Source organism: Scyliorhinus canicula, chromosome 3 (assembly GCF_902713615.1).
Source record: "Scyliorhinus canicula chromosome 3, sScyCan1.1, whole genome shotgun sequence".
NCBI classification, from domain to species: Eukaryota; Metazoa; Chordata; class Chondrichthyes; order Carcharhiniformes; family Scyliorhinidae; genus Scyliorhinus; species Scyliorhinus canicula.
In genome coordinates this window covers 1,815,592-1,843,174 of record NC_052148.1, presented here as the reverse complement: position 1 = coordinate 1,843,174, position 27,583 = coordinate 1,815,592, and the positions used below count along the sequence as shown (strand labels likewise).

At 52.8% G+C, this 27,583-nt stretch overlaps 1 protein-coding gene across 2 annotated transcripts in view; it reads left to right on the top strand.

The window, feature by feature from the left end:
- The window catches only part of LOC119963785 (disintegrin and metalloproteinase domain-containing protein 12-like), a 247,970-nt gene that overhangs the window by 13,278 nt on the left and 207,109 nt on the right, over positions 1-27,583 (top strand). For both annotated transcript variants that reach the window (XM_038793069.1, XM_038793070.1), the window contains exons 2-3: positions 5,750-5,892; positions 19,892-19,968. In XM_038793069.1, coding sequence (XP_038648997.1) covers positions 5,750-5,892; positions 19,892-19,968 — 220 coding nt within the window. The remainder of the gene's footprint in view (positions 1-5,749; positions 5,893-19,891; positions 19,969-27,583) is intronic.

Below are 27,583 nucleotides of genomic sequence, written 5' to 3'. Positions count from 1 at the left end.
GGAGTCCATTATCAAGGATTTCATAGCACAGAATTTGGAAATCAGTGGTGCATTCAGACAAAGTCAGCATGGATTTATGAAAGGAAAATCATTCTTGACAAATCTACCAGAATTATTTGAAGATGTAACCAGTAGAGTTGACCAGGGAAAACTGGACTGGTGGATGCGGTTTAGTTAGACTTTAAGAAGGCTTTTCGATGAGGTCTCACACAGTGGATTACTCTGTAAAGTTAAAGCGCATGGGATTGTGGGTAGTGTCTTGAGATGGATAGAAAGCTGGTTAGCAGACAGGAAGCAAAAGGTTGGATAAATGGGTATTTTTCTGATTGGCAGGCAGTGACTAGGGATCTGTGCTGGGACCCCAACTGTTCACATAAATGAATGATTTGCGCGAAGGACTAAATGAATTGTCTCCAAATTTGCAGATGATATAAAGTTGTGTGGGAGGGTGAGCTGTGAGGAGGATGCAGAGATGCTTCAGTGGGATTTGGACAGGCTGAGTGAGTGGGTACATACATGGCAGATGCAGTATAATGTGGATAAATGTGAGGTTATCCACTTTGTTAGCAAAAATAGGGGCTGGTTTAGCACATTGGGCTAAATAGCTGCCTTGCAAAACATAACCATGCCAGCAGCGTGGGTTCAATTCCTGGCCTCCCTGAACAGGCGCCGGAATGTCGCGACTAGGGGCTTTTCACAGTAACTTCATTGAAGCCTATTTGTGACAATAAGCGATTGTTATTATTATTAAAAATAGGAAGACATTATTTGATGGGTGTAAATTGAGAGAGGTGGATACTCAGCGAGACCTTAGTGTCGTCGAGTGACAGTCACTGAAAGTAAACACGCAGGTACAGTAAGCAGTAATGATAGCAAATGGTATATTGGCCTTCAGAGCGAGAGGATTTGACTATAGGAATAGAGATGTTTCACGACAATTGTATCCTTGAAATTACACGTTTTGGCCTCAACTACTTTCTGTGATAGTGAATTTCACAGATTCACCATCTCTGGGTGAAGAAATTTCTCTTCGCCTCAAAGGTTTACCCCTTATCCTCAAACTATGACCCCTAGTCAAAACTGGACTCCCCCACCATCGGGAACATTCTTTCTGAATCTACCGGAGCAGGCTCGAGGGGCCAGATGGCCTACTCCTGCTCCTAGTTCTTATGTTCTTATGTACCCTGTCTAATCCTGGAGAATTTGATAAGTTCTATGAGGATCCTAATCCTGACCAATTTAGTTTCTCCTTATATGACAGTCCCACTATCCCAGGAATCAGCCTTGGTTTCTCCTCATGACAGTCCTGTGTATCGGACTGCTGAAAATGCGGTTTGGTTGCCTGGAACTGCTCTGGCAGTGCACTGCAATACACCCCCCAGAGAGCCGTCCGCTAGGTGGTGGTCTGCTGTACCAGCTTTGCCTGGTGAACCTTTGCTGCATTCCCTCCGTAGTAAGAACAATTACCAATGCCCTGACGCAGAGGCCTCTGGAGCTCACTCCATTTGCCCTTCAACCCCCAGGGCCCATCAGGGAGGAGGAAGTGCTCCAACCTGGGTCCTGCTCCAAGGAGGTGACGACAGTCTTCAGTTCTTCCGATTTCCCCCCTTCTGACACAGGCATATCTCAAGAGTAGCTGGTTGAACAGGGTGGCACGGCGTTGCCAGTGACATTGGTAGGTCGCCTGGGGCCATCCAGCTCCAGGCCTGCCAGAGAGGGGGGCCTGAATGCCATAAGGTGCCTAAAGCAGGCGGCAGCCTCTACCTCTCATCCTGGAAACACACCGAGACGTAGCAGTAGACTACGAAAGATAAAAAAGAGCGAGCATCACTGAGTAGGGGTCACCATCTGTAGCTCGAAGGAATGGAACTGTCAAATGTTCACTATTAAAACATGTTGCACCCCATACATGTGAAGCCTTTGTCACATTAGTCTTCACAGCAGGCTTGTCTGCACCCCCACCCCCTATTTCCTTCCGCTCTCCCCACACCCCCGCACCCTGGGCACGATGGTCCAAGATCAAATGCCCCTGGTGCAGACCCCGTTCAGATGATGGGTGTGAGCCCGCAGTCAGCAGAAAGACAGGAGTCAGACTTCGGCATAAACTAAGGAGCATCAGAGCTTTTCTCACATTGAGTTATCACTCTCCTGCCTTGTGACCCTCTGACAGTATCGACACAGGCCCATCACCCCAGGCAGGGTGGTTATACAGCTCCCTGGAGGGTGGAATAGGGTAGTCGGGGAGGGGTTGGGGTGTTGTGCAATGGGTGGGCAGGAGGGGAATGGGGGCCGGGGGGGTGAGCTGACACAACGCCTCGTTAAATCGGTCGAGGGTGAGAGCCTCACTAGCCCTCCAGGAATGCCGGACCCTCATTGCCTCCGGTCCTCAATCCTCCGGCACCTCCTGTGGCTCCTCCCCAGGTTCGTCATCCAGCCTCTCCTGGTCCGGCTCCTCAGGGGAGGCATCCCCCCCCTCCTCCAGCACATCACCTCCACAAGCTGGTACAGCAGACCAACCACCTAGCGGACGGCTCTCTGGGGGGGTGTATTGCAGTGCACTGCCAGAGCAGTTCCAGGCAACCAAACCGCATTTTCAGCAGTCCGATACACAGGTGGCAACATGGGCCCTGTTATATCGGGTCTCCACATCGGTCTACCGCGCCTCTGAACTGGTGTCATCAGCAGGTACCTCATATTCCCCAAGAGCCAATCTGTCATCCTGAGGTGGTCCTTGAAGACACTGGGGATCGTTGACTGCCCCAGGATGTAGCTGTAATGGATGCTTCCTAGGAGCGTGCACACATGTGCATGATCCGGTGGCGGAGATCTCATATGAGTTGAAAATTCAGGGAGTGGAACTCCCTTCCTGTTAATGAAGGACACGTACATACCATGATGCGCGCAAGGCGACATGCATGCCATCTATTGCGTTTGGACCTGAGGCATCCCCACGATGGCAGAGAATCCTGCAGTGCGGGCATCTTGGTGGGCCTGGTCTAGCTTAAAGTTGATATATCTGATGCCCAGGCATACAGGGCACCTGTTGCTTCACGGGTGCACTTTAGGGCTGTAGCTGGGGACATGATGCACAAGTACCCGTGTGAGCTCTGGAATGAAGTGGTTGTGGAGAAGTTCAGGGCTGCAGTGACAGGTCCGTGAGGACGTGGGACAGCTACTGCACCATTTCTTTGTTGAGGCCGAGTCTCCAGTGGCATGTGCTGTCTGTCATCTCATTAAAAGACCAACGGATCCTGTACACCTTGGAATGTGGCTGGCATCTCCCTCTGGGTTCCTCCTCAGCCTTCAGGGTGTGTGGCGGCCCCCCTGCACATGGGGTGCCTTGAGCCTGTGTTGACCTGCTGCCACCTTCTCTGGTGTCTGGCCTCCTAGGCTGCCATCAGCACATCGCTTGCAGCTCTGTGGGACCGACGACCTTCCATATTTTGTATATCTGTAAAAAATTGGAGAAGGAGAGAGACCAACAATGGGGAGGCATAGTGGCATTGTCACTAGACGCGTAACCCAGAGATCCAGGGTACTTTGGGGTCACAGTTTCAAATCCCGCCACTGCAGATGATAAAATTTGAATTAATAAAAACCATTGTCGATTGTTATAAAAACCCATCTGGGTCACTAATGTCCTTTACGGAAGGAAATCTGCCGTCCTGACCCGGTCTGGCCTATATAGAACTCCGGACCCACAGCAGTGTAGTTGATTCTTAACTGCTGCTCAAGGGCAATTAGGGATGGGCAATAAATGCTGGCACAGCCTGCGGTGCCCACATCAGTTCGGGTTTCCACCCCAGGACCTTCAATTCCCTTTAGCCTCCCCCACCCTTACATGCCCTGCCTTCTCTCAGACTACCATCTACCGAGCCAGTTGGCCACCATGCTTGAAAGCCTCGCTCTGCACACCCACTCCTGGCCTGAGCAGGAGCCCCTCGGCCCCAGACCCCTGCCTGGAATTCACCTGAGGAAGGAGCTGCGCTCCGAAAGCTCGTGTTTGAATCAAACCTGTTGGACTTTAACCTGGTGTTGTAAGACTTCTTACTGTGCTCACCCCAGTCCAACGCCGGCATCTCCACATCATGGAATTAACAAGACCAATTCTTCATGAGCAATAGCCTTCAGCTGTGAAGCTAGAGGCTGCTCACGATCAAAGGGAGTTTAAGTGACCTTCAAAATAAAACCAAGAGCAGGGCTCTGTCCTGGAAATGTTTGGTAGACAGGCGGCAGCTGTGGTTGCCTTTGTTATGGGTCTCCATACTATTTAAAGATGGCTTGATGGCCTCAAAGAAGAAAACCCCCTTGTCCCCAAACTGGAATTTATCAGCCCCCCCACCAAGCCCAACCCCCCTGAAGAATTTAGTAATCCTTTTTAAAAACATGGCAAATCGTCTCTTAGTGGTCAAAAGGTTAGGTGGGGTTACTGGGATAAGGTGGAGGCGTGGCCTTAAGTAGGGTGCTCTTTCTAAGGACCGGTGCAGACTCGATGGGCCGAATGGCCCCCTTCTGCACTGTAAATGTTGTGATTCATCTCTATTGTCATGGGAATGTCCCTTTTAGAAATGTTTTGTCTTATCACATGACTTCAGTGATGTCATTGTGTGGGTGGGGCTGTGGCTGCGGCTCTGGGTATTACTTTTGTTTTTGTGCTGGGAGCTGTTGTGTGGCTCTGGGTTTTGCTTTTGTTTACACATTTTGATGCTGAATTCAGACAGAGAAGTCTTGGCCTGTCTCTCTCGCTGCATATTAAAAGCTGTTTCCAGATCACTTGAAAAGAAATAACTGCTCTCTGGAAGGAATTCAAACGTGATGATTTGAAAAGAAACCAAGAGCAACTGTACAAGGTTTTGAGTGCCGTGTGCTGGGCCAAACCTTTGAAAGGGGGTACCTGTTTATGGGATGTAGTTAAATTGAAACAGCTTAGGGGAATTTATTAAGGGTTATATGTAGAGTACTGTAGCTGTGCGGGGTATTTATGTTTGTAGTTGATAAAAATGCTTACTGTGCGTGTTTATAAAAATGTTAACTAAATTCACAGAATAAAGTTTGTTTTTGATTAAAAATGCTTAAGGCCTCTGTTGAATAACAACTGAAAGGTCGGCCCGTGTGCTCATCATAACCAAAATCAATAAACGGTTGTAGCTCAGGTGAACTCCATGATATACTTTAGAGTTTTCTAAACCCTGGCTCATAACACTATGCTCTTGGTCCCATACCCATTCTCTTCCCATATCCTTCTCTCTTACAACTACTTTCTCCACCTCCTCCTCCTTCCTTGAATCCCCTTTATTTCCTCCATCACCTTCTACGTCCCTTTATCTTCCTTCAACCCTTCTCAATTCTCCCCTCACTAAATCTTTCCAATGCCCACATTGCCTGCTTTCCACACCCCAGTCGACGCTGACATTTCAGCATATTTGCTTTCTCCTCTTCCTTGTTTCTTCCTCGTGTTCATGTCTGTTTCTCCGAAACTCCCTTTGCCTCGATGATTGGTGCCTGCTATGATTTCCCCCTTTTGATCCACTTGGCCTCATGCTGTACATGACCTGAGATTCACAAGTTAGTTTGAAGGCCTACAAAACCCAGCTTGATGGTGCACGTAATTCTGCAAGAGTTATATTGTGACGTCATTCAATCATCCTTTATCACTGTTTTAGTAAGAATCGAAGCGTGATGCTTTATCGCCCTCAATTACCATTATTCACAGTTCAAATTAACATTCTCATCTGTACTTGTGTCATAGTGACGTGGTTTTCTGGCGTTGAAACTGGAGATGGTTTCCTGAAACATCAAGTAAAGCTCTGTCAAGAACTTAATCAGTACAGAATCATCTCTCCATCTATTGTGTCAGGAGGACAGATGTGGAATATGGATCTTTTACAACAGGTAAGGAAACAGTGAGGGAGAACAAATCAATGTTATTGCAAATTTACTTACTGATCTATTTCATTTAACAGTGCAATTGAATCACAGAATCTGTACACTGCAGAAGGTGGCCATTCAGCCCATCAAGTCTGCACTTACCTTCTGAAAGAGCACCTTATCTCGCTCTACCCCGTAACCCTATCTAACCTGTACATCCCTGGATATAAGGGGCAATTTGTATCAATCCACCTAAGCTGCACATCTTTGGACTGTGGGAGGAAACCGGAGCACCCGAAGGAAACCCACGCAGACACGGGGAGAACGTACAGACTCCGCACAGACAGTGACCTAAGGCCGGAAATGAGGCAGCAGCTCTAACTACTGCATCATCGTGCTAACCACTATGTCATCGTGCTGCCTTGGCGCTGTGAGGCAGCAGTGCTAACCACTCTACCAGCGAGCTGCCCTGGCACTGTGAGGCAGCAGTGCTAACCACTCTACCACTGAGCTGCCCTGGCACTGCGAGGCAGCAGTGCTAACCACTCTGCCAGCGAGCTGCCCTGGCACTGTGAGGCAGCAGTGCTAACCACTGTGTCACCGTGCTGCCCTGGCACTGTGAGGCAGCAGTGCTAAGCACTCTGCCAGCGGGCTGCCCCGGCACTGTGAGGCAGCAGTGCTAACCACTCTGCCAGCGAGCTGCCCTGGCACTGTGAGGCAGCAGTGCTAACCACTGTGTCACCGTGCTGCCCTGGCACTGTGAGGCAGCAGAGCTAACCATTCTGTCACCGTGCTGCCCTGGCACTGTGAGGCAGCAGTGCTAACCACTCTACCAGCGAGCTGCCCTGGCACTGTGAGGCAGCAGTGCTAACCACTCTGCCACTGTGCTGCCCTGGCGCTGTGAGGCAGCAGAGCTAACCATTCTGTCACCGTGCTGCCCTGGCACTGTGAGGCAGCAGTGCTAACCATTCTGTCACCGTGCTGCCCTGGCACTGTGAGGCAGCAGAGCTAACCACTCTGCCACTGTGCTGCCCTGGCACTGTGAGGCAGCAGAGCTAACCATTCTGTCACCGTGCTGCCCTGGCACTGTGAGGCAGCAGTGCTAACCATTCTGTCACCGTGCTGCCCTGGCACTGTGAGGCAGCAGTGCTAACCATTCTGTCACCGTGCTGCCCTGGCACTGTGAGGCAGCAGTGCTAACCACTCTGTCACCGTGCTGCCCTGGCACTGTGAGGCAGCAGAGCTAACCATTCTGTCACCATGTCGCCCTGGCACTGTGAGGCAGCAGAGCTAACCATTCTGTCACCGTGTCGCCCTGGCACTATGAGGCAGCAGTGCTAACCATTCTGTCACCGTGCTGCCCTGGCGCTGTGAGGCAGCAGAGCTAACCACTCTGTCACCATGCTGCCCTGGCACTGTGAGGCAGCAGAGCTAACCACTCTGTCACCGTGTCGCCCTGGCGCTGTGAGGCAGCAGAGCTAACCACTCTGTCACCGTGTCGCCCTGGCGCTGTGAGGCAGCAGAGCTAACCACTCTGTCACTGTGCTGCCCTGGCACTGTGAGGCAGCAGAGCTAACCACTCTGTCACCGTGTCGCCCTGGCGCTGTGAGGCAGCAGAGCTAACCACTCTGCCACTGTGCTGCCCTGGCACTGTGAGGCAGCAGAGCTAACCACTCTGTCACCGTGTCGCCCTGGCACTGTGAGGCAGCAGAGCTAACCACTCTGTCACCGTGCTGTCCTGGCGCTGTGAGGCAGCAGAGCTAACCATTCTGTCACTGTGCTGCCCTGGCACTGTGAGGCAGCAGTGCTAACCATTCTCTCACCGTGCTGCCCTGGCGCTGTGAGGCAGCAGAGCTAACCATTCTGTCACCGTGTCACCCTGGCACTGTGAGGCAGCAGAGCTAACCACTCTGCCACTGTGCTGCCCTGGCACTGTGAGGCAGCAGAGCTAACCATTCTGTCACTGTGCTGCCCTGGCACTGTGAGGCAGCAGTGCTAACCACTCTGTCACCGTGCTGCCCTGGCACTGTGAGGCAGCAGAGCTAACCACTCTACCAGCGAGCTGCCCTGGCACTGTGAGGCAGCAGTGCTAACCACTGTGTCACCGTGCTGCCCTGGCACTGTGATGCAGCAGTGCTAACCATTCTGTCACCGTGCTGCCCTGGCACTGTGAGGCAGCAGAGCTAACCATTCTGTCACTGTGCTGCCCTGGCGCTGTGAGGCAGCAGTGCTAAGCACTCTGCCACTGTGCTGCCCTGGCACTGTGAGGCAGCAGAGCTAACCACTGTGTCACCGTGCTGCCCTGGCACTGCGAGGCAGCAGTGCTAACCACTCTGTCACCGTGCTGCCCTGGCACTGTGAGGCAGCAGAGCTAACCACTCTGTCACTGTGCTGCCCTGGCGCTGTGAGGCAGCAGTGCTAACCATTCTGTCACCATGCTGCCCTGGCGCTGTGAGGCAGCAGAGCTAACCATTCTGTCACTGTGCTGCCCTGGCACTGTGAGGCAGCAGTGCTAACCATTCTGTCACCGTGTCACCCTGGCACTGTGAGGCAGCAGAGCTAACCACTCTGTCACCGTGTCACCCTGGCACTGTGAGGCAGCAGAGCTAACCACTCTGTCACCGTGTCACCCTGGCACTGTGAGGCAGCAGAGCTAACCACTCTGTCACCGTGTCGCCCTGGCGCTGTGAGGCAGCAGTGCTAACCACTCTGTCACTGTGCTGCCCTGGCACTGTGAGGCAGCAGAGCTAACCACTCTGCCACTGTGCTGCCCTGGCACTGTGAGGCAGCAGTGCTAACCACTCTGTCACCGTGTCGCCCTGGCGCTGTGAGGCAGCAGAGCTAACCACTCTGTCACTGTGCTGCCCTGGCACTGTGAGGCAGCAGTGCTAACCACTCTGTCACTGTGCTGCCCTGGCACTGTGAGGCAGCAGTGCTAACCATTCTGTCACCGTGCTGCCCTGGCACTGTGAGGCAGCAGAGCTAACCATTCTGTCACCGTGCTGCCCTGGCACTGTGAGGCAGCAGAGCTAACCACTCTGCCACTGTGCTGCCCTGGCACTGTGAGGCAGCAGAGCTAACCACTCTGCCACTGTGCTGCCCTGGCACTGTGAGGCAGCAGAGCTAACCACTCTGTCACTGTGCTGCCCTGGCACTGTGAGGCAGCAGAGCTAACCACTCTGTCACCGTGCTGCCCTGGCACTGTGAGGCAGCAGTGCTAACCACTCTGCCACTGTGCTGCCCTGGCACTGTGAGGCAGCAGAGCTAACCACTCTGCCACTGTGCTGCCCTGGCACTGTGAGGCAGCAGAGCTAACCACTCTGTCACTGTGCTGCCCTGGCACTGTGAGGCAGCAGAGCTAACCATTCTGTCACTGTGCTGCCCTGGCACTGTGAGGCAGCAGAGCTAACCATTCTGTCACTGTGCTGCCCTGGCACTGTGAGGCAGCAGAGCTAACCACTCTGCCACTGTGCTGCCCTGGCGCTGTGAGGCAGCAGAGCTAACCATTCTGTCACCGTGTCGCCTGTGGGTCAGTTCCAATTTGGCTGATATTTAGTTCTAATCCGGACTTATTCCCTTGGATTGGGAATGCCAAAGTCAATCTAAATGTCTATCTAAAGTCGGATTTTACTGCCCTGAAGGAGGCTTATCACCTGTGTCAGCTCTTTGGAAGAGCTATATATCTATTTTTTTGTTTCAAGGATATTATTGGATATGGGAATATCAGGTACTGCAACATTTCACCACCACTTTCCCAAGGGCAGCTAGGGCTGGCAATAAATGCTGATCTGGCCAGTCATGCTCACATCCAGTAAATGAATAAAAGGAAATGCTTCACCACCTTCTCAAGAAATGCATTTGTACCCGCTGCAGGATTAGTGATATCTCCCAGAGATCCATACTGGGGAGACAACTTTCCACTATTCAGTATTTAGAAAAAACTTTGAATGTTACCTTGAACCTGCTTTAAGTACCCTTTCAGGAAGTGTATTCCAGATGCAACAACTTGCTGTGTTTTAGATAAATGTTTCCCGTTGTCAACTCTGGCTGAGGTTGGAAACCTCACAAGAAAGTCGTGTATCAGCACTTGAACTATCACAACATTTAAGGCTATGGGTCAAGTGCTGGAAAGTGGGAGAAGTGAAGATTTAGTGTATTTTTGTTGTTACAAACGTGATAGGCCGAAGGGCCTCAGCTGCACTGTTCGACTCTCTAACTTGTTTGAGGCTGGTGAAGTAGATGAATGTTGCGGTGCCCACTTTTGTGTCTTGTGCCTAGCTGGCCCTCAGCACAGGGCAGTCCTGCTCCTGGTCAGCAAGCTCCAGCCCTCAGCACAGGGCAGTCCTGCTCCTTCTCAGCAAGCTCCAGCCCTCAGCACAGGGCAGTCCTGCTCCTGGTCAGCAAGCTCCAGCCCTCAGCACAGGACAGTCCTGCTCCTTCTCAGCAAGCTCCAGCCCTCAGCACAGGGCAGTCCTGTTCCTGGTCAGCAAGCTCCAGCCCTCAGCACAGGGCAGTCCTGCTCCTGGTCAGCAAGCTCCAGCCCTCAGCACAGGGCAGTCCTGCTCCTGGTCAGCAAGCTCCAGCCCTCAGCACAGGGCAGTCCTGCCCCTGGTCAGCAAGCTCCAGCCCTCAGCACAGGGCAGTCCTGCTCCTGGTCAGCAAGCTCCAGCCCTCAGCACAGGGCAGTCCTGCTCCTTCTCAGCAAGCTCCAGCCCTCAGCACAGGGCAGTCCTGCTCCTTCTCAGCAAGCTCCAGCCCTCAGCACAGGGCAGTCCTGCTCCTGGTCAGCAAGCTCCAGCCCTCAGCACAGGGCAGTCCTGCTCCTGGTCAGCAAGCTCCAGCCCTCAGCACAGGGCAGTCCTGCTCCTTCTCAGCAAGCTCCAGCCCTCAGCACAGGGCAGTCCTGCTCCTGGTCAGCAAGCTCCAGCCCTCAGCACAGGGCAGTCCTGCTCCTGGTCAGCAAGCTCCAGCCCTCAGCACAGGGCAGTCCTGCTCCTGGTCAGCAAGCTCCAGCCCTCAGCACAGGGCAGTCCTGCTCCTGGTCAGCAAGCTCCAGCCCTCAGCACAGGGCAGTCCTGCTCCTGGTCAGCAAGCTCCAGCCCTCAGCACAGGGCAGTCCTGCTCCTGGTCAGCAAGCTCCAGCCCTCAGCACAGGGCAGTCCTGCTCCTGGTCAGCAAGCTCCAGCCCTCAGCACAGGGCAGTCCTGCTCCTGGTCAGCAAGCTCCAGAGTTCTCCTCAGATGGAGTGAGTAGTTGAAGTTTGACCTCATGCTCCGATACTATCTCCCTTCTATTATGAGCCAGCTTGGCCTCCATAGAGCCAAATGGGGAGAGTGTTAACATGAAGTTTGCTCCGTCAGATGGCGTGTGTGATTGATGAGTGGGAGCTGGGATTTGATAGGAGGAGCCAGTTGCAGGGGTGGTAAGTAGGCATGTGGGTGGGTGGGTGGTGGGGCATTGTGAATTGGCACTGGGCTCCCAGTGGAAGTGATGTGTGTGCAAGTGGGTGGGTGTTGAGAAATGGGAAGAACTATTTAACCCTGCCTGCATGAAGGATGTCATTTACCCTCTTCCTGTGATTGGTGGCTGTACTTGTGCTTCCCAGCACTGCCATTGCCTCCCACGCGGGTTTGGTGACCTTGCCCGTTGGTTCTCTATCCTGTGAGGGTACAGGAGTTCCTGCCTCTGCTCCACCTTATCCAGTAATCTGATCAGTGCAACGCTCTTCCTAACAGCATTTGGTGCAGAGCACTGGCTTCCCATTGGCTCTGGCTGGTCATGTGCCTCTCGTCCGATTGGTTGGAACTAGTCATGTGACTGCTCCCCAATTGGTCGAGAGGCAAGTAGGCCCCGCCTCCAAGGCGGGGTATAAGTACCCAGTGTTCCCGGTGGTCAGCCATTCTCTGTAGTCGACCACCGGGCTAACAACTAGCTGATTAAAGCCACAGTTCAGATCCTAAATGTGTCTTGAGTTGAATTGATGGTACATCAATTTAATCAGCTAGAATTTTGGAATGGAGCTTCACATCAAGCCTGACTGCCTCTGCACCAGCCCGCATGCTGCAAATGCGTCTGCAAACTTTAAACACTGGCAGGCGTGTTTTAATAGTTACCTATTAAATGGTAAATAGTTACCGGCAAGTCCACCAAGGAGCAGAAACTCCACATCCTTCACTCATGCGTGGGCACATCGGTCTACGCAATGATCGAAGACGAAGGCGACTTTGATGTGGCCATGGAGATTCTCAAAGGACACTTTCTTCGGCCGGTCAACGAAGCATCGCCTGACGGCTAGATAACAGTTCCCTGGTGAGTCCCTTGACGAGTTTTACCAGCCCTTGCAGCTCGAGGGAGTACGTGCGCATGTCTCCAAGTTTCGGCGACGGAGCACATGGAACTTCTAATCAGAGACACTTACGTTGCTGGCATGTAGTCTCCTTCTATCCGCCAACGATTGCTAGAGAAGAACACCCTCAGCCTAGCTGAGGCACGGACTCTTGCAACCTCCCTGGAGGTTGCTGCCCGGAACGCCCGCGCATACGCCCCCGGCCGCGCAGCAACCCCCTGGACTTCATGGCATGCGCCACCCCCATCCTTCGTGGACCCCGACCCCCCCCCCAAGCCTGCGCCGCGGGTCGCTCTGACAAACTAGCGGGGCCCCGTTGCTATTTCTGTGGCCTCTCAAAGCACCCCCGCCCGCGCTGCCCGGCCCACTCTGCTCTGTGTAAGAGCTGCGGGAAGAAGGGCCACTACGCGGTGGTCTGCCAGACCAAGTCGGTCGCTGCTGTCCCGCGCAGCGACCGCGGATCGCCCCCCCTGGGCCCCCCCAGGGCCCCACACCGCGCACCAACCTCTCCGGCCCGCCTCCCGGCTCCCGCAACGGCCCCATGGTCCTCCCGACTCACGCCCCCAGCTGCCCTGACCGGCCCGCTGATGCAGCTGACACTGCCCCTAGCCTCCACGAGGCTCCCATGGGCACCGCCATCTTGGGCCCCGGACGCCATGTGCGGGCCATGGGCGCCGCCATCTTGGGACCCCGACTCCACGTGCGGGTCCTGGGCGCTGCCATCTTGGGTCCCCGGCTCCACGTGCGGGTCCTGGGCGCCGCCATCTTGGGCCAACTCGGAAGGCCCTGCAAGCGACTACTCTGCCACTGAGGAGGATCTGGAACTCTCACCATGACTGGCTTCTATCAAACTCGACCAGTCGTGACCACGCACGCTCGCCACGACTACAATGACGGTGCAGCTGAACGGACACAAAACAAGGTGCCTGCTGGACTCCGGGAGCAGGGAAAGTTTTGTCCACCCCGACACGGTAAGACGCTGCGCGCTCCCCATCCTCCCAGTTAAACATAAAATTGAATTGGCCTCAGGTTCGCATTCCATCCAAATCACCGGGTGCTGCATAGCGGGCCTCACAATCCAGGGGAGGGTTTTCAAAAACCTCAAACTCCTCATTCTCCCCCATCTCTGCGCTCCGGTACTCTTGGACCTGGATTTCCAGTGCAACCTGCAGAGCTTGACCTTTCAATTCGGCGGCCCTATTCCTTGGAGCAGATGATACAGTGCCCAGGACCGGACCTTCATCGGGTCCGAGGTCCATAGGCTCCTTAAGGAAGGAGTGATCGAGGCCAGCAACAGTCCCTGGCGAGCCCAAGTGCTGGTAGTTCGGACTGGGGAGAAAAACCGGATGGTCATCGATTACAGTCAGACCATCAACAGGTTTACGCAGCTGGACGCGTATCCCCTCCCCAGTATTTCCGACCTGGTTAACAGGATCGCAAAGTACAAAGTCTTCTCCACTGTGGACCTTAAGTCCGCTTACCACCAGCTCCCCATCCGCGAGAGTGACTGACTGTACACCGCGTTCGAGGCTGATGGGCGCCTCTACCACTTCCTCAGGATTCCATTCAGTATCACAAATGGGGTCTCGGTCTTCCAACGGGAGATGGACCGAATGGTCGACAAGCACGGTTTACGGGCAACCTTCCCGTACCTCGATAACGTCACCATCTGCGGCCACGACCAGCAGGACCACGACATCAATCTCCAAAAATTCCTCCGAACCGCAAAACTCCTTAATTGAAAAAAATTGAAAAATGAAAATCGCTTATTGTCACGGGTAGGCTTCAATGAAGTTACTGTGAAACGCCCCTAGTCGCCACATCCCGGCGCCTGTCCGGGGAGGCTGGTACGGGAATTTAACTTACAATAAGGATAAGTGCGTGTTTAGCACTGACCGCCTAGCCCTCCTTGGCTACGTAGTGCGTAACGGAGTGATAGGCCCCGATCCCGAACGCATGCGCCCCCTGATGGAACTTCCCCTCCCCAACTCCCTCAAATCCCTCAAACGCTGCCTGGGCTTCTTCTCATATTACGCCCAGTGGGTCCCCAACTACGCCGACAAAGCCCGCCCCCTCATCCAGTCCACCTCCTTTCCCCTGTCGATGGAGGCTTCCGAAATCTGCCATTCCTCGGTGGAAAAGGAGGCACAGGCCATAGTAGAAGCTGTGCGATACTGGAGACACTATCTGGCCGGCAGGAGGTTTACCCTCCTCACAGACCAACGGTCAGTAGCTTTCATGTTCGACAATGCACAGAGGGGCAAGATCAAGAACGACAAGATCTTGCGATGGCAGATCGAGTGGTCCACGTACAACTACGATATCTTGTATCGTCCTGGGAAGCTCAACGAGCCTTCCGATGCCCTATCCCGCGGTACCTGCACCAGCGCGCAGATTGACCGCCTTCGCTCCCTCCACACGGACCTCTGCCATCCAGGGGTCACCCGTTTCTACCATTTTATTAAGAACCGCAACCTGCCCTACTCCGTTGAGGAGGTCAGGACCGTCACTAGGGACTGCCACGTCTGCGCTGAGTGCAAACCACACTTCTACCGCCCTGAACGAGCGCATCTGATCAAGGCATCCTTCCCCTTTGAACGTCTCAGTATAGACTTCAAGGGCCCCCTCCCCTCCAACAACCGTAACACTTATTTCTTGAGTGTTATCGACGAATACTCTCGATTCCATTTCGCCATTCCCTGTCCCGACATGACCACAACAACCGTCATAAAGGCCCTCCTATCCATCTTCTCCCTGTTTGGTTACCCCGCGTACATCCACAGCGACCGGGGGTCCTCTTTGATGAGTGACGAACTGCGTCAGTTCCTGCTCAGCAGGGGCATAGCCTCCAGTAGGACGACCAGCTATAACCCCCGGGGTAACGGTCATGTCGAGCGGGAGAATGGCACCATTTGGAAGACCATCCTGCTGGCCCTACGGTCCAGAGATCTCCCTATTCCCCGTTGGCAAGAAGTCATTCCCGACGCCCTGCATTCAATCCGGTCTCTCCTCTGTACTACCACTAATCAAACACCTCATGAACGTCTTCTTGTTTTCCCCAGGAAGTCATCCTCCGGATCCCCTCTGCCGGCCTGGCTGGCCACCCCCAGGCCCATCTTGCTCCGGAAACATGTGCGGGTGCACAAGTCCGACCCGTTGGTTGAGCGAGTCCAGTTACTCCACGCCAACCCGCAATATGCGTACGTGGAGTATCCCGACGGTCAGCAGGATACGGTCTCGCTCCGGGTCCTGGCACCCGCCGGCGTGCGGCCTTCTTCCCCTACACCAACACCTCCCCCCCAACCCCAATTCCCCCCAGCGCCCCCCGCGCGCCCACGACCCAGCGCACATGCCCCCGATTACAGCGTCTCCACCACCGTCCCGGGGTACGGAGACACATCTACGACCAACGCTCCCGGAGGCAAGGACGACCATCGGCCCGACATCACCGGCTCCACTGCGACGGTCCTCCAGAACACCACGGGCACCCAACAGGCTGATCGTCTCCATCTGATGAGGCCATGGGACTTTTTTTGGACATTTGTGTTATTCTGTTATTATTAGTAGTAGTAGTATTATTTTGCCATTTTTTGGGACATTTTTGTGTTCTTCTGTTTTTATTAGTAGTAGCAGTATTGTTTTGCCACGAGCCAGTGGGCAGCTCACCCCTATCGATTTTCGCTGCTGATACCACCAGTCCTCGGATCCCCCCCCCCTCTCTCCACCCCCTTCTTTCTCCACAAGGGGTGAATATGGTGGTATGGATATGAGCACTGCCATTGGTGCAGAGCACTGGCTTCCCATTGGCTCTGGCTGGTCATGTGCCTCTCGTCCGATAGGTTGGGACTTGTCATGTGACTGCTCTCCAATTGGTCGAGAAGCAAATAGGCCCCGCCTCCGAGGCGGGGTATAAGTACCCAGAGTTCCCGGCTGTACCGGGCTAACAACTAGCTGATTAAAGCCACAGTTCGGATCCTTAATGTGTCTTGAGTCGAATTGATGGTACATCAGGTGCAACTGCTGGGAAGTGTTTCAATAGAATGCCCCCTGATTGAGGAGCTCAAGTGATATTGAGGGGTCTCTGAGTCAGTCAACCCGCCACGGGCATGATGTGAAACTCGTGCATTTATTTTTCTACGTTTCTGAAAATACAGTTAGATATCTTGCTCATGGGGGTGGCATGGTGGCGCAGTGGTTAGCACAGCTGCCTCACGGCACTGAGGACCCAGGTTCGATTCCGGACCGAGGTCTCTGTGTGGAGTTTACACATTCTCCCCGTTTCTCCGTGAGTTTTACCTCACCACCTAAAGATATGAAGGGTATAATAATAATAATCCCTATTGTCACAAGTAGGCTTACCTTAACACTGCAATGAAGTTACTGTGGAAATCCCCTAGTCGCCACATTCCGGCGCCTGTTCGGGTACACCGAGGGAGAATTCAGAATGTCCATTTCACCTAACAGCTGGTTTAGCTCACTGGGCTAAATCGCTGGCTTTTAAAGCAGACCAAGCAGGTCAGCAGCACGGTTCGATTCCCGTACCAGCCTCCCCGGACAGGTGCCGGAATGTGGCGACTAGGGGCTTTTCACAGTAACTTCATTGAAGCCTACTCCTGACAATAAGCCATTTTCATTTTTTTATTTATTTCGGGACTTGTGGGATAAACCGGAGAACCCGGAGGAAACCCACGCAGACACGGGGAGAACATGCAGACTCCACCCAAGCCGGGAATCGAACTCGGGACCCTAGCGCTGTGAAGCTACAGTGCTACCCACTGTGCTACCAGGCCAGCTAGGTGGATTGGCCATGCTAAATCAACTCTTAATTGGAAAAATATTTTAATAGATATCTCACCGATACTGGTGAGATTTGGAATACATTTGGAATACTGTGTCCAATTCTGGTCACTGCACCACCAGAAGGACATGGAGGCTTTGGTGAAAGTACAGAAAAGTATAGAAAAGCAATAAGGAGAGATTGAACAAACTGGGGTTGTTCTCCCGAGAGAGATGGAGGCTGAGGGATGACCTGATGGAAGTTTATAACATTATTAGGGGTATAGATGGGATGAACAGTTAGCGGCTTTTTCCCAGGGTGGAAATGACAATTACAAAGGGGGCACAGGTTCAAGGTGAGGGGGGAAAGGTTCAGTAGAGGTGTATAGGGGTAGTATTTTACACAGAGGGTGGTGGTGGCCTGGAATGCGCTGCCAAGTGAGGTGGTCGAGGCAGATAAGTTAGTGACCTTTCAGACTTATCTGGATAGGCACATGAACAGAAGGGGTATAGAAGGATACAGGCGGTTGGTCTGGATAGGATATGTGATCGGCGCAGGCTTGGAGGGCCGAAGGGCCTGTTCCTGTGCTGTATTGTTCGTTGTTTCAGGATGGTGTTTGTTGGTTGTTCTGGGGAGATGTCCCATGGTAGACTTGGTGAAGGTCACTGCTATACTTATCCAGTTAGAAATGGTTTTAATTTTTCTTTGTAGCTGTAACTATCAGCCGGAACCATCCGAAGTTTGTGATTTAAGTCATACTTTAAGATGATTCTGATTGCAGGGCCCAAAGGAATTTGGAATTCCAGCCAATTGCTGTGCACTCCTTCTCTGGGGACTTTGGGGAATGGCAGGTTCCCCAGCACATCTTTGGACATCTTTGGAGTAGCACGCAGCTAAGACACCCTGCAACCGGGGACGGTTTGAGTCTTGACATTTATAATGAATTCCAGTTCATAAAAGTAACTGGTCTGAAGGATAAAGGTTTACCAAACTGATTCCATGGATGGAGGTTTACCAGACTGATTCCATGAATGGAGGTTTACCAGACTGATTCCATGGATGGAGGTTTACCAGACTGATTCCATGGATGGAGGTTTACCAAACTGATTCCATGGATGGAGATTTACCAAACTGATTCCATGGATGGAGATTTACCAAACTGATTCCATGGATGGAGGTTTACCAAACTGATTCCATGGATGGAGATTTACCAGACTGATTCCATGGATGGAGGTTTACCAGACTGATTCCATGGATGGAGATTTACCAAACTGATTCCATGGATGGAGGTTTACCAGACTGATTCCATGGATGGAGATTTACCAAACTGACTCCATGGATGGAGGTTTACCAAACTGATTCCATGGATGGAGATTTACCAAACTGATTCCATGGATGGAGATTTACCAAACTGATTCCATGGATGGAGGTTTACCAGACTGATTCCATGGATGGAGGTTTACCAAACTGATTCCATGGATGGAGGTTTACCAGACTGATTCCATGGATGGAGATTTACCAAACTGATTCCATGGATGGAGGTTTACCAGACTGATTCCAGGGATGGAGGTTTACCAAACTGACTCCATGGATGGAGGTTTACCAAACTGATTCCATGGATGGAGATTTACCAAACTGATTCCATGGATGGAGATTTACCAAACTGATTCCATGGATGGAGGTTTACCAGACTGATTCCATGGATGGAGATTTACCAAACTGATTCCATGGATGGAGATTTACCAAACTGATTTCGTGGATGGAGGTTTACCAAACTGATTCCATGGATGGAGGTTTACCAAACTGATTCCATGGATGGAGGTTTACCAAACTGATTCCATGGATGGAGATTTACCAAACTGATTTCGTGGATGGAGGTTTACCAAACTGATTCCATGGATGGAGATTTACCAAACTGATTTCGTGGATGGAGGTTTACCAAACTGATTCCATGGATGGAGGTTTACTAGACCGATTCCATGGATGGAGGTTTACCAAACTGATTCCAGGGATGGAGGTTTACCAAACTGATTCCATGGATGGAGGTTTACCAAACTGATTCCAGGGATGGAGGTTTACCAAACTGATTCCATGGATGGAGGTTTACCAGACTGATTCCATGGATGGAGATTTACCAAACTGACTCCATGGATGGAGGTTTACCAGACTGATTCCAGGGATGGAGGTTTACCAGACTGATTCCATGGATGGAGGTTTACCAAACTGATTCCAGGGATGGCAGGACTGTCATACGAGGAGAGATTGACTGGGTCGGGATTGTTCTCGCTGGAGTTCAGAAGAATGAGGGGGGATCTCATAGAGATTTATGAAATTCTAACAGGACTAGACAGGGTAGATGCAGGGAAGATGTTACCAATGATGGGTGTGTCCAGAACCAGGGGTCACAGTCTGAGGATTCAGGATAAACCATTTCGGACAGAGATAAGGAGACATTTCTTCACCCAAAGAGTGGTGAGCCGGTGGAATTCATTACCACAGGAAGTAGTTGATGCTAAAACATTGAATATATTCAAGACACTGCTGGATATAGCACTTGGGGAGAATGGGATCAAAGACTATGGGGAGAAAGCAGGATTAGGCTATTGAGTTGGATGATCAGCCATGATGGTGATGAATGGCGGAGCAGGCTCGAAGGGCCAAAAGGCCTCCTCCTGATCCTATCTTCTATGTATCTATGTAAAATTGAAGGATTTGTTTGTTATAACAAAGATTAATAAAGAATAACAAGCATGTGATCAGTTGCTTAAGTCTCTGTGGAGTGACAGATGAAATGTGGTCAGTGAGGGCTGTAGAGTGCACTTCTGTATATCAGGCAAGCGTAGACCAACTGTTCGTGCATGTCACTGTCAAATTAATAAGAGAGAATTTATTTTGATCAGAGTGACTATACAAATGAACTCCAGGTTTGGGTGGAAATAGAAGAACAACACTTAACTCTCGACCTTCGAAGAAATCGGTAAGTAAAGCCAGTTTCTAACAATACTGTACTTTTTATAAGCAAGTGCAGTAATGCACTGTGCAAGATTTGACATATCCATGAAGAATGAAATGTTTATGATCCTCTTCCATCGTAATTTAAAATGGGGGAAGAGGAGAAGTGACTGTTCCGGGCACATTGCCAGGTGTTCCGGTCAGCCTCGGGGAAGATTTGCTTATTGACTTCCCATCCCATGTTTTATAAGAACATAATAAGAACATAAGAACTAGGAGCAGGAGTAGGCCATCTGGCCCCTCGAGCCTGCTCCGCCATTCAATGAGATCATGGCTGATCTTTTGTGGACTCAGCTCCACTTTCCGGCCCGGACACCATAACCCTTAATCCCTTTATTCTTCAAAAAACTATCTATCTTTACCTTAAAAACATGTAATGAAGGAGCCTCAACTGCTTCACTGGGCAAGGAATTCCATAGATTCACAACCCTTTGGGTGAAGAAGTTCCTCCTAAACTCAGTTCTAATGGAAGTTCTTTATGGAAGGTTTTGTCAAAGAGGAGATTCAATGTGTTGGGTGACTTCTCATGTATGGCAAGCTTGGTAAACTCGGTGAATTGGCCTCCACAGCCTTCTGCAGCAAAGAGTTCCACAGATTCACCACCCTCTGGCTGAAAAAATTCCTCCTCATCTGTGTTTTAAAGGATCGTCCCTTTAGTCAGAGATGGTGTCCTCTGGTTCTAGTTTTTCCTACAAGTGGAAACATCCTCTCCGCATCCACTCTATCCAGGCCTCGCAGTATCCTGTAAGTTTCAATAAGATCTCCCCTCATCCTTCTAAACTCCATTGAGTACAGACCCAGAGCCCTCAACCGTTCCTCATACGACAATCTCTTCATTCCAGGGATCATTCTTGTGAACCTCCTCTGGACCCTTTCCAAGGCCTTCCTTAGATATGGGGCCCATCCAGGTCCTTCTGAACATAAACATTTTCAACTTTCAACCTTTTAAAAATGTTTTGCTTTTTTATTGTTACAATCAAAGTGAATAACGTCATACTTCCCCACATTATACTCCATCTGCCAGCTTGTTGCCCACTCATTGAACTTGTTTGAATCCTATCACAACCTTTTAGAACCTTCCCACCTAACTTTATATCATCTGCAAAGTTAAATATATTTCTCTATTTCTTCATCTAAGTCTTTAATTTAGATGATAATTAGTTGAGGCCCAGCATTGAACCTTGCAGTTGTCCTCTAACGGTATAGGTCCTTATCTTAATCCAGGTATACTACAACTACTCCTTTATCTGCCCGACTAGTTACATCCTCAAACGTCTCAAATCACTTGTTATCACTTGTAGGCAGTGAAGTAGAATTGTGGCCAAATCACATCATTCATCATCTTATTCAGTCTTCTTCAAACTTTTTTTCCGGGGACCCATTTTTACCAACTGGCCAACCTTCAGGACCCAACTGGCCAACCTTCAGGACCCAACTGGCCAACCTTCAGGACCCAACTGGCCAACCTTCAGGACCCAACTGGCCAACCTTCAGGACCCAACTGGCCAACCTTCAGGACCCAACGCGGCCAACCTTCAGGACCCAACTGGCCAACCTTCAGGACCCAACTGGCCAACCTTCAGGACCCAACTGGCCAACCTTCAGGACCCAACACGGCCAACCTTCAGGACCCAACACGGCCAACCTTCAGGACCCAACTGGCCAACCTTCAGGACCCAACACGGCCAACCTTCAGGACCCAACTGGCCAACCTTCAGGACCCAACACGGCCAACCTTCAGGACCCAACACGGCCAACCTTTGCGACCCACGCTGGCCGACCATCGCGACCCACGCCGGCTGACCTTCGCGACCCACGCCGGCCGACCATCGCGACCCACGCCGGCCGACCATCGCGACCCACGCTGGCCGACCTTTGCGACCCACGCCGGCCGACCTTTGCGACCCACGCCGGCCGACCATCGCGACCCACGCCGGCCGACCATCGCGACCCACGCCGGCCGACCATCGCGACCCACGCCGGCCGACCTTTGCGACCGACGCCGGCCGACCTTCGCGACTCATGCTGGCCGACCTTTGCGACCCACGCCGGCCGACCTTTGTGACCGACGCCGGCCGACCATCGCGACCCACGCCGGCCGACCTTCGCGACCCACGCCGGCCGACCATCGCGACCCATGCTGGCCGACCTTCGCGACCCACGCCGGCCGACCTTCGCGACCCACGCCGGCCGACTATCGCGACCCACGCCGGCCGACCTTCGCGACCCATGCTGGCCGACCATCGCAACCCACGCCGGCCTACCTTTGCGACCGACGCCGGCCGACCTTCGCGACCCATGCTGGCCGACCTTCGCGACCCATGCTGGCCGACCTTCGCGACCCATGCTGGCCGACCTTCATGACCCATGCTGGCCGACCATCACGACCCACGCCGGCTGACCTTCGCGACCCACGCTGGCTGACCTGAGCGACCCACGCCGGCCGACCTTTGCGACCCACGCCGGCTGACCTTCGCGACCCACGCCGGCTGACCTGAGCGACCCACCATTTTCTCTCACCTTGTTTGCTGCTGATAAAAATGGAGGAAATGGTTTTGGGTCCCTTTGGCCCTCGTACACGCTCCTCCAATGGAACCTGTTGGATGAAGGTGAAGCCTTCCGGTGTCGGAAAGTCTGGAGTCTCCATCTGTCCAAAGTTGTTTTTTTTTCTGTAAAATTTTATCAAATAACTTGTAAAAAATAAATAAAATGAATAAAATAAATGAAAAAATAAAAATTAAATGAATAATATAAATGAATAAAACCTCCCCGAACTTGAAACAAAAAGCTGCGACCGTTTAAAACAAATAGCGGCAGCACTGCGCATGTGCACCCAGTCATCAGCACGTATGCGCATAGTCTTGCGCATGTGCGCCGATGATCGGGCGGGCATGCGCAAAGCAGCCAAATTTTTTTTACATGTTCGTGGCCATTTTAAAGGCCGCTTGCCTTTATTAAAAGCCGGCTGCTGTGTGGGGATTTGCGCAATCGGGAGCGCCGTGACGAACGGCTCTGCGACCCTCCTGACACCTGCCTGTGACCCACCTGCGGGTCGCCCTCCCGACTGTGATGAACACTGGGCGCGATTCTCCGCTCCCCACGCCGCGTGGGAGAATCGCGGGAGGGCCCTCCGACAAACTTTTTAAAAAAAAATAATTTTTATTGAAAAATTTTGAATATATACAACAACAACGAACCATAATAAAATACCAAAAATAACAATAATATTAGCAATCATAAACATTCGCCCCACCTCCATGAACACAGCATTTTAACAACAACGCAAATTAACACAATATTAAGTTACATAATAGAAACTACAATAAGGAACACCCCCCCCCCCCCCCCCCCCCCCCGGGTTGCTGCTGCTATTGACCCAGTTACCTATCTTTGAGCCAGGAAGTCCAGAAAAGGCTGCTACCATTTATAGAACCCTTGTATTGATCCTCTCAGGGCAAATTTGACCCTTTCCAATTTTATAAATCCCGCCATGTCACTGATCCAGGTCTCCACACTTGGGGGCCTTGCATCCTTCCATTGTAGCAGAATCCTTCGACGGGCTACTAGGGACGCAAAGACCAGGACACCGGCCTCTTTCGCTTCCTGCACTACCGGCTCTACCGCAACTCCAAAAATCGCGAGTCCCCACCCTGGTTTGACCCTGGATCCAACCAGCCTCGGCACCGTCCCCGCCACCCCCTTCCAGAATTCTTCCAGTGCTGGGCATGCCCAGAACATATGGGCGTGGTTCGCTGGACTCCCCGAACATCTGGTGCACCTGTCCTCACCACCAAAGAACCTACTCATCCTAGTCCCGGACATGTGGGCCCGGTGCAGCACCTTAAATTGGATGAGACTAAGCCTCGCACATGAGGAGGAAGAGTTGGCTCTCTCCAAGGCCTCCGCCCAAGTCCCGTCCTCTATCTGCTCCCCAAGTTCCCCCTCCCATTTAGCCTTCAGCTCCTCCACTGACGACTCCTCCACCTCCTGCATTAGCTTATAGATGTCAGACACCTTCCCCTCTCCGACCCACACCCCCGAAAGCACTCTGTCCATCGTCCCCCGCAAGGGCAGCAAAGGGAATCCCTCTACCTGTCGCCTAGCAAACGCCTTTACCTGCAAGTATCTGAACATGTTCCCTTGGGGAAGCCCAAATTTATCTTCCAGTTCCCCCAGGTCTGCAAACCTCCCGCCAATAAACAGGTCCCTCAATTTGCTGATGCCCACCCTTTTCCACCCCCTAAATCCCCCATCCCTGTTCCCTGGGATGAACCGATGGTTGCCACCCAGTGGAGCCTCCATCGAGCCCCCTGTTTCCCCCCGATGCCGTCTCCACTGTCCCCAGATTCTTAGGATCGCCGCCACCACCGGGCTCGTGGTAAACCTCTTAGGTGAGAGCGGCAACGGCGCCGTTACCATGGCACCCAGGCTCGTACCTCTACATGACGCCATCTCCATTCTTTTCCACGCCGCCCCTCCCCCCTCCATCACCCATTTACGCACCATTGACACATTGGGTGCCCAATAGTACACCAGAAGGTTGGGCAGCGCCAGCCCGCCTCTATCCCTCCCTCGCTCCAGGAAAACCCTCTTCACTCTCGGAGTCCCATGTGCCCACACAAAGCTCAAAATACTGCTAGTCACTCTCCTAAAGAAGGCCCTGGGGATAAAGATGGGCAGGCACTGAAAGAGGAACAAGAACCTCGGAAGCACCGTCATTTTGACAGACTGTACCCTCCCCGCCAACGACAATGGCAGCATGTCCCACCTCCTGAACTCCTCCTCCATCTGATCTACAAGTCTGGTGAAGTTATGCTTGTGAAGAATCCCCCAGTCCCTGGCCACCTGCACCTCCAGGTACCTAAAACACTCCCCTGCCCGCCTAAGCGGGAGCCTACCAATTCCTTCTTCCTGGTCTCCAGGGTGCACCACAAACACCTCACTCTTGCCTAAATTTAGTTTATAACCTGAAAATGTCCCAAACTCAGCTAGCAGCTCCATCACCCCCGCCATCCCTCCCACCGGGTCCGCCACATACAGTAACAGGTCATCGGCATACAACGAGATCCTATGTTCCTCTCCACCTCGCACCAAGACTCTCCACCTCTCTGAATCCCTCAACACCATCGCCAGCGGCTCGATTGCCAGTGCAAACAACAAGGGGGACAGGGGGCAACCCTGCCTGGTCCCTCGGTAAAGCCGGAAGTACTCCGACCTCCACCCATTCGTGGCCACACATGCCATCGGGGCCTCATATAGCAACCTCACCCATCTAATGAGCCCTTCACCAAATCCAAACCTCCGCAACACCTCCCATAAGTACCCCACTCCACTCTATCGAAGGCCTTCTCCGCATCCAGCGCCACCACTATCTCTGCCTCCCCCTCAATCGCCGGCATCATAATGACATTCAACAATCTCCGCACATTCGTGTTCAGCTGCCTTCCCTTCACAAAACCTGTCTGGTCCTCGTGTACAACCCCTGGCACACAGTCCTCTATCCTGGTGGCCAGGATTTTTGCCAACACCTTGGCATCTACGTTGAGGAGAGATATGGGCCTGTATGAACCACGCTGCTGGGGGTCCTTGTCCCTCTTTAAAATTAACGAGATCAGCGCCCGCGACATCGTCGGGGGCAAAGTCCCCCCTTCCCACGCTTCATTAAGTGTCTGCACCAGCAAGGGGCCCACTAGGTCCACAAACTTTTTATAAAATTCCACCGGGAACCCATCCGGCCCCGGTGCCTTCCCTGACTGCATCTGCCCGATCCCCTTAACTAGCTCCTCCAGCTCAATCGGCGCACCCAACCCCTCCACCTGCTCTTCCTGCACCTTCGGGAAAGAAAGCCCGTCGAGGAACCTCTCCATTCCCCTCCTCTCCCCCGTTGGCTCCGACCGGTACAGTTCCCCGTAAAAGTCCTTGAAGACCTCATTCACCTCTACCCCCTTCCGCACCACATTCCCACTCTTGTCTCTCACTCCAGCAATTTCCGTAGCCGCATCCTGCTTGCGGAGCTGATGAGCCAGCATCCTACTCGCCTTTTCACCATGTTCGTACACTGCTCCTTAGGCCTTCCTCCACTGTGCCTCCGCCTTTCTAGTGGTCAGAAAATCAAATTTAGCCTGTTGGCTGCGCCTCTCCCCCAACAATCCCTCCTCTGGTGCCTCCGCGTACCTCCTATCTACCTCCAGCATCTTTCCCACCAGTCTATCCCTCTCACTCCTCTCGCTCCTCTCCCTGTGTGCCCAGATGGATATCAGCTCCCCACGAATCACTGCCTTCAGGGCTTCCCAGACCACCCCCACCTGAACCTCCCCCGTATCATTCACCTCGAGGTACCCCTCAATACTTGCCCGGACCCTCCTACACACCTCCTCCACCGCCAACAACCTCACATCCAACCGCCACAACGGGCGCTGGTCCCGCACCTCCCCCATCTCCAACTCTATCCAATGCGGAGCGTGGTCGGAGATTGCAATGGCCGAATACTCGGCCTCCTCCACTCTCGGAATCAGTCCCCTACTCACCACGAAGAAGTCTATCCGAGAGTAGACCCTATGTACGTGGGAGAAAAAAGAGTACTCGCGTGCCCTCAGCCTCATAAACCTCCATGGATCCACCCCACACATCTGGTCCATAAACCCTCTCAGTACCTTGGTCACCGCCAGCCTCCTACCCGTCCTAGAGCTGGACCGATCCAGTGAAGGATCCAACACCGTATTGAAGTCCCCCCCCCCCCCCCCCCCCCATGATCAGACCTCCCGCCTCCAGATCCGGGACCCGTCCCAACATACGCCTCATAAAGCCCGCATCGTCCCAATTTGGGGCATACACACTAGCCAGTACCACCTTCTCTCCTTGTAGCCTGCCCCTAACCATAACATACCTACCCCCCTTATCCGCCACCACCTCCGATGCCTCAAACGACACATGTTTCCCCATCAGAATCGCCACTCCCCGGTTCTTCACATCCAACCCCAAGTGGAAAACCTGCCCCACCCACCCCTTCCTCAGACGGACCTGGTCCACCACCTTAGAACATAGAACATAGAACAATACAGCACAGAACAGGCCCTTCGGCCCTCGATGTTGTGCCGAGCAATGATCACCCTACTCAAACCCACGTATCCACCCTATACCCGTAACCCAACAGCCCCCCCTTAACCTCAACCTTACTTTTTAGGACACTACGGGCAATTTAGCATGGCCAATCCACCTAACCCGCACATCTTTGGACTGTGGGAGGAAACTGGAGCACCCGGAGAAAACCCACGCAGTCACGGGGAGGATGTGCAGACTCCGCACAGACAGTGACCCAGCTGGGAATCGAACCTGGGACCCTGGAGCTGTGAAGCATTTACGCTAACCACCATGCTACCGTGCTGCCCCTATCAGGTGGGTCTCCTGAAGCATTGCCACATCTGCCTTTAGCCCCTTCAGATGAGCAAGTACCCTCGACCGCTTCACCGGCCCATTCAATCCTCTCGCATTCCAGGTGACCAACCAGATCAGAGGGCGTCCCGCCCCCGTCGATTAGCCATAGCCTGTCGACTGCCCGTCCCAGGCCAGCACCCCCTGCC